The sequence below is a fragment of the Schistosoma mansoni genome (assembly GCF_000237925.1).
Source record: "Schistosoma mansoni, WGS project CABG00000000 data, supercontig 0062, strain Puerto Rico, whole genome shotgun sequence".
Taxonomy (NCBI): domain Eukaryota; kingdom Metazoa; phylum Platyhelminthes; class Trematoda; order Strigeidida; family Schistosomatidae; genus Schistosoma; species Schistosoma mansoni.
The window spans coordinates 311,496-319,528 of record NW_017386029.1 but is presented as its reverse complement, the minus strand read 5'-3'; the positions used below and the strand labels follow the sequence as shown (position 1 = coordinate 319,528).

Here is an 8,033-nt window from a genome sequence, read left to right as displayed (position 1 = left end):
GATCCGAAGTATCTTGTGTAGACGACTGATAATAAACACTTGTATCTTCTGGATTATGGTTTTCGTAGTTCTTCAATTTTCTACCCCTTACAGTAGAACTGTTTTGACATTTGTATTGAAAATTGTGACTTTGGTGTTGGTTGACAGTTGTCTTGAGTTCCAGATGTTCCTCAGTTGTAAATATGCTGCTCTTGCTTTGCCGATCCTCGCCCTCACATATGCATCAGGTCCACTGTGTTCATCAATGATGCTGCCCAGATATTTAAAGCTTTCCACATCTTCCAATGCTTCTCGGTCAAGTGTAATCTATTTACTCTGTATTCAAGTTATAGAAAACTACTTGTATGGAAATATGGATAACAAAATCATAACTTTCTGAGTCTACTTAATTCCGCAGTATCCTTTAGTGGTTACTAGTAATGTAACTGAATTTTAAGACGTTTCTTTTTATACAGTTACATCATTTTACTTATATATTACTGTGAAGCTGTTTTATCTAAGTGTGCGACTGTGTTTCTAACCATACTTTGATCATGATATGCATCAGTAGTTCAGTTGTGTTAATTCATCCGTTGCTTGATGCTAAATAAATCTTATCCATAATAATAAAATTGATTACTGAATTTTTTCATGGGGTTTGATTGTATTAGGTCTAATGTCTATTGTAGATTCTGATCGTTTCACTAATTTTTCAATATGATATAACTTAGCAACAAAAAGCCAATCGTATCTATCTCATTAATGATTAACGACTTCATATTATGGATTGAGATTTTGGTTAATAATTCAGTTTAATTTTCAAGAAAGAACTACCTACTTAAATGAGCTACTGATTAAAGTCCGTAAATCATGAAAGGAATAGTGTGATTATTTAGTATTTGTTAACTACATTTTTTCCTAAAGCTTACACTGTCATAAGCCTAGGTTCTTAGATTATTTTTAAAAGAGGGTAATCAGCAACAAGGTTTATAGAGTATAATAATTCTTGTTTAGCTTCAAATAACTTACAATTACAAGAATTCACAAGATGAAAGTGAAATGGTTAAAATTACAAAGCTATATAGATACTTTCATACACATTGGGCATGTCAATAGCTAACCGGGTTCTTTAGCTGAGTGGGTAATGGGTTCACATTTAAAGTGATCGAGCCTGGGTTCAAGTATTGGTGTAAACATCAACCCTCGGGGATTCAAGTCGTTCGATTGAAAAGTACTAACTAGGATGAAATGCAAGTCTTGGATTTCAGTTCTACTCAGATATTAAATACACTGAAAGATGAGACAGAAATTCGAAATGACATAAAATTATGGGAGATTATTACATTAGAGTACAATAGCATACACTATATTTAAGACTGATGTATTTTATTTTTTATCCTGGAAAATCTAACTATCCAAAGTAAGACAGATAAGGTGGATAGTGATCATTATAAAAAAACAAGTAATAATTACATCACTTCATTACATAATGAGAAAAGAATGAATCCTATAAAATGAAAGTGAGTGAATCAATAATGCATAATTTTGTTTTCTATGTATAGGTTTATGTCTTATCATCCTGATTGGGTGACTGATTTCGAATTTTCGTCAAATTTCATTCATGAGAATAATGTTGATGATTTGCTTTTTAACTATATTATTGGTTAAATATTTAGGTTGCTTGTAACTGATAAAGACAATGATAGAATTGATTTGTGTTTTGTATTACTTATATTTGTTTGATTAATTACCTTGGGAATTATGACATAAAGTAATTACTAGGTTGATTTGTGATTCAAGTTTCTATAGTGAATATAACTTGAAATTAGTATTCACAATATACAATCTAGTAATTGATATCTCACAATGAAAACGGAACTGTACAACACATATGCAGAATAATCAACAAAGCTTTAAATTAAACTGGGTTAATAAAAGATCCTTAAGCTTTGAGAAGATTTATAATTTGTGTTAGGATGGGATCAAGCTTGAGATTATTAATTGATTCAATATAACATACATCAGAAGGGGTTTTGTGGAGATTTCAGTATTTTCATAGTTGAAAACGTGAGTCAATTGAAGCTAGATCACCAGAGAAAACCTGGAAGCACTGGACGGCCGTTTCATCCTATTGCGGGACTCCTCAACAGTGAACACCCATCATCCCGCCTCTCGAGATTCGAACCCAGGACCCACCAGTCTCGCGCCAGAGCACTTAACATACATCATACATTTAAATAGAATTAATAAAAATCCATTTTATATCTCTACTACTTAAGCTATGTATGATATGCGTAGATTAATTATTTAATAGTAGTAAAACATGTACACAAACGATTATACTTTTCTAAATAGGTTGTATTATTGTTTTTGAAGGATCAATACAAATTCCGTCCGACATTGCTTTCTGTCTTCTTCCTTACATCATGTAAATCTCCATCTTCTTTGTTACTGGTTTAATTTGCAGTTATAACAAGTTAAAAATCAACCATCTATTCAGTTTTTTTTTTCAAGGAATCAGTAATTACATTTATTGTCAGTTATGATCGAAAGAAATAACCACTTTTTTACGTTATACAAATACTAGGATTAGGTTGCTCAAAGTTTTTAAAACTAATTTCATTTGAGGATCCATAAAAACAGATCAATTTAAGTTTCATCGACTATGTGAACTATCTACTTAAAATAGAACCCTTTGGCACTGAAATGAACTAAACTTTTTAAATGCTTAGCACAAGTACAGGAAATGAAATCTGTCTATCGACACACGGAACTAGTCGACCGAATTGTGGGAACTAGTCGAAAAAGCCACTTAAATAAACGTTTATTCCTATGCCCATCGGAATGTACTGCTTAAAAAGCGTAAAATATTGATATCGTTTATTATGATATATTTTACTGTTTATTTTTCATTTTCAGGAAATAAAAGATATGACCGTGCATGTACCATATAGTGCTTGGAGTGAACAGTGTCGAGCACTACTTGAAGTTTATTCAAAACTAGATGCTCTTTGCGTTTGCGATCATGGAAGTCGTGTGCTAGGAAGCGCATTTAAAATTCCAGAATTCGCGGTTAGTTCGACTGATCTTAATGAATACGTTATCATCAGTAATTGTAATATCATTTATTAAAATGAATTATTTGGCTAAAAACGTGATATTGTGGCGTTAGGTTGTGTTCTATTGTTTCTTCTTATTAAATTCACCGTTTCTTAGTTATAACTGGAGGTAGGTATTTCGCTGATACATATAACTTGATTCAAAGAAACTGCATGTAAAGTTCGTTAGCATGCTCTATCTTCACTCTTTTCTCGCCCAAACCATTTGCTGTCAAATATTTTATACTACTATTAAGTATTCAGTAACCAGTTCATTTATAATAATTTCTAAAAGTATGGCATATCGTGTGCCTGTATGATATTCTCAAGTATTCAAATAAGCAGATAACATTCACTTTATTTGATATTGTATTTACACTGACTTGATGCTTTTAACGTTCACCTCAAGTTTTTGTGAATTCCTTGAATTTTTAATTAAACGCGACAGTTTTCGCATTTTTTTGTCCTTCGTCTCTGACTGTTGATAGCCATTATTGACTTTAGACTCATCTACCGTCTCTTACTTAATTTATCAAAGACTTTTTCTTTCCATACATGCATACGCGTTAGTCGACACAGACGCCTTCAGATTTGGGGTTATTATCTAATTTACACACGGTTTGTAATAACAGGACAATTTTCATATAAATAGTTGACTTGAACCTCAATTTCATGTGCTTCACGGCCGTTTAGCTGGGCGCTACCGTAGAATTCAGTTTTCTGAGTTGTCATCATTAATAAGTGGATGTTACTGTGTCAATTTCAAAATCATTTTCTCTTGTATATTTCTTATAAAATAAAGAAGAGTATTTATCATATCCTTGTTGTAAGCTATTTGTTTTCGTGTACAGATCCAACCGATCTAAAGTAAGTATCACGAATATTGGTCTTAAGTGAATACGCAAATAAAGATGGCGACTAATGGATACTCAGATATATAACACGAGGCTTTATATATAGCATAGGTTTTCAGTGGAAAATATGTATTTATTATCTAAAATCTCCCTGATCTTGTTTGAATAATAGATTTCGAAAACCTGTAAGTAAGAAGATCGTTGAAACAACCAAGTATACGATTTACCTATAAACAATAATGTGGAATTATCTGTCAACAATTAAACTTAACATATTTTATCTTCAAATTTCATTATTGAGCCGGGTGTTTTACCTTATCATATTGAATCCACCTCGTTTCATAAGTTATACACAGACAGGTTAGACAAATTTTGAATAAGTGTGCTCTTTTCAAATTTATTGAAATCTAATGTATGATTCACTGGATCGCAGTTTCGTAAATCAATAGCACGGAGTTAGTGACATAACATAAAGGCCTTGGACTTGGTTGTATGTGGAGTAATAAGTGTAGCTTCTTGAGAAACCACAAAGAAAGGTGAATAATAAACGTTTATCACCGGCTGATCTTCATCAGTTTCTTAAATGATTTCACTTCGCGAAGACGAAACGGTTTTCTGGATGTACAAAATCCCCATCAAAAAAGCTAACTTATTTAAATTTGTTCCGTATATTGCTATTCTGACGTCTGTTAGCCAAATGTTGACTTTTGGATTAACAAATGATCTAATTTATCTGTTAGTAATCTATAGAATGATGTAGTTTAGTCTATTAGTAGGTTTCTGTTTAAATAATGATTGAATTCAAACACTTAAGCTTGGATCCAAAGAGATTACTTTATTTTCTACTTGGTTTTAAAAGTGGTGAACAATTAATGCCGCTTGTTATTTCCTTAAGGTACACAGAAAGATCTGTATAGACAGAGTTTGAGAAACGATTACAATTTAATGCATTATCAAGTCATTTATGTAACGTTGATGGATACTAAAAACTGGGGCATACAACTGGTTACCGTTTTACAATCACTTCCCCTATATAATTCTAGACAAAGTATTACTTTATTTGTCGAATTAATATAAGATTAATTAGCTTTCCAAGATAACTGCTATGCGTCATACATAAGAAATAGAGTAAAAGAAAATTTATATAATATTTGTGCTTTAGCCATAGTTTATATAAGAACTTTCGTCTAAATTAAAGCGAATAGTTTCACAGTATTTAGGCGCCGAGTTGATGTAAGACATTAAATAGGAATAAAATATTTATAAGCAAAGATGGATAGTGGCTAGCAGTGGGATCCAAGACGCGCGTTTCGTCCCATTTGGGACTCGTCAGCTGGATGTGCCTGCATCTCAGAGTTGATGCACAAGCAACTGGCTATCAAGACTCAGTAGATGAGTGGATAACGCGATGGCGTTCTAAGCGAATGTTACTGGGTTCGAGTCCCAGAGTGAACATCAACTCTGAGATGCAGGTGCATCCATCTGACGAGCCCTAAATATGACAAAACGCGCGTCCTGGATTTTACTGCTAGCCACTATCCATCTTTGTTTATAATGCTTGTGACTTCAGGCTATATCGAGGCAATACGCACAGTATGCACATATGGCCAATAAGAGACTGACCAGTCGCAGTCCTAAACATCAAGAGGAAGATCCAAACAAGCAATACTAAGTAAATTTATAACCTGTTTACTTTAGTTGATATCTTTTTTTATTTTTAATATATTAGAGTATTACTAATTTAAGTACAAATCAAGTTCGTGCAATACGTTTGGTTATGGCAAAAATTGGTACACAAAAACCAAATATTGATTTCTTAAATGATCGTTTTGTGGTTGTTGATGCAAATAATGAAATGTTATCAGCTAAATCTGGTAAAAAAAGTTTATTTGTTGAATTAACTAAAACATGTAAGTTGATAATATACAATAATTTCTCATTTCTTTTATTCAATATAACAGTTTTTGTTATATGAACTTTGTCATAACACCTAGAAAATGTTGATGTCTAACTACCGTTATAGTATCTTTTATGTAGATCTTCTGATGATTGTATCGATGTCAGCTCCTTCATTCGCAATCACAATCTTAGAAATTTAGTTGAACTGAGAAGCGTTTTCTGACTAGAAATACCCTTAAAGCGGATTAGATTTCGGGCACATAGCGGTTTGCTAATTTATCTTAAAAGTTTTGTCAGTATGTATATTACTAGAAAATAAATATTAATTGTTATTTGATCAAATAATATAGCTCACTGTGCCGACGAAATCTAGTTGATAATATACGAGAGACCATTATATTGCACGATTCTCATTACTAGTTGGTCATTTAGTTCAAATATATAGGCGTTTTCGACGTTCTGTTAATGTGTAATGAAAACTACAACAGAGCAATAAAAAAATCATGTAGATAATTAAGTATAGAGATGGTTGATCAGCCAATCGAACTATAAATGCTTATTGGCAGTGATGAGTGGAAAGTGTGTAACACATGCATGGACATTGCTTACGTTTGCTTACATATAAGTAACTGGGAAACGTTAGGTAAGGTCGGGATTTACCGTTGGTTCATTAAATTACTGACCCTTCTTGTGAGACATGACGGTAGTATACACCTCAGCAAGACAACTGCAATACTTGGTGATAGTTAAACTGCCACTTTATGTACATGAAATGGGAAATACGACATAATAAATGTGAAATGACTTAGCGCCATTGTCTGCTTTTAAAACGACAAAAATCACTTACTAACTGATTTTTAAAACCGAGGTAAATTATAGCTGAACAAGATTAAAAGCAGTCTGTTTTTAAACTTATAAATTGAATTTAAATCTTTTAATAAAGATAATTTTTAATAGAGTGGAATTATTTGAACTTGTTTAGGTATTACTTATTTTGGAAATACTTGAAATATAGAAACCATAGCCATTACCGAGGAAATGATAGACGATTCTACTGTTGAAAGCCTTCTATCCTTTAAGTTTCACTATTTTCGGGATGTTTATACGCTTTACTTACTTACTTACTTTCGCCTGTTACTCCCAATGAATCATAGGCCACCGACCAGCATTCTACAACCCACTCTGTCCACAGCCTTCCTTTCTAGTTCTATCCAATTCTTGTTCATTTTTCTCATGTCTGTCTCCATTTCTCGACGCAATGTGTTCTTTGGTCTTCCTCTTCTCCTTTGACCTTCAGGATTCCATGTGAGTGCTTGTCTTGTGACGCAGTTGGGTGATTTCCTCAATGTGTGTCCTATCCACTTCTAGCGCTTCTTCCTGATCTCTTCCTCCTCTGAAATCTGGTTTGTTATTTCCCACAGTAGGTTGTTGCTGATAGTGTTTGGCCATCGGATCCGAAGTATCTTGTGTAGACGACTGATAATAAACACTTGTATCTTCTGGATTATGGTTTTCGTAGTTCTTCAATTTTCTACCCCTTACAGTAGAACTGTTTTGACATTTGTATTGAAAATTGTGACTTTGGTGTTGGTTGACAGTTGTTTTGAGTTCCAGATGTTCCTCAGTTGTAAATATGCTGCTCTTGCTTTGCCGATCCTCGCCCTCACATCTGCATCAGGTCCACTGTGTTCATCAATGATGCTGCCCAGATATTTAAAGCTTTCCACATCTTCCAATGCTTCTCGGTCAAGTGTAATTTATTTATTCTGTATTCAAGTTATAGAAAACTATTTGTATGGAAATATTGATAACAAAATCATAACTTTCTGAGTCTACTTAATTCCACTGTATCCTTTAGTGGTTACTAGTAATGTAACTGAATTTTAAGACGTTTCTTTTTATACAGTTACATCATTTTACTTATATATTACTGTGAAGCTGTTTTATCTAAGTGTGCGACTGTGTTTCTAACCATACTTTGATCATGATATGCATCAGTAGTTCAGTTGTGTTAATTCATCCGTTGCTTGATGCTAAATAAATCTTATCCATAATAATAAAATTGATTACTGAATTTTTTCATGGGGTTTGATTGTATTAGGTCTAATGTCTATTGTAGATTCTGATCGTTTCACTAATTTTTCAATATGATATAACTTAGCAACAAAAAGCCAATCGTATCTATCTCATTAATGATTAACGA

At 32.9% G+C, this 8,033-nt stretch overlaps 1 protein-coding gene across 1 annotated transcript in view; it reads left to right on the top strand.

The window, feature by feature from the left end:
* Positions 1-1,493: 1,493 nt before the first annotated feature.
* Smp_149560 (hypothetical protein) overlaps positions 1,494-8,033 on the top strand; it is a gene marked incomplete at both ends in the record, with an annotated part of 7,128 nt that continues 588 nt past the window's right edge. Inside the window, 3 exons of the mRNA XM_018790530.1 lie at positions 1,494-1,499; positions 2,899-3,051; positions 5,661-5,841. Coding sequence (XP_018646163.1) covers positions 1,494-1,499; positions 2,899-3,051; positions 5,661-5,841 — 340 coding nt within the window. The remainder of the gene's footprint in view (positions 1,500-2,898; positions 3,052-5,660; positions 5,842-8,033) is intronic.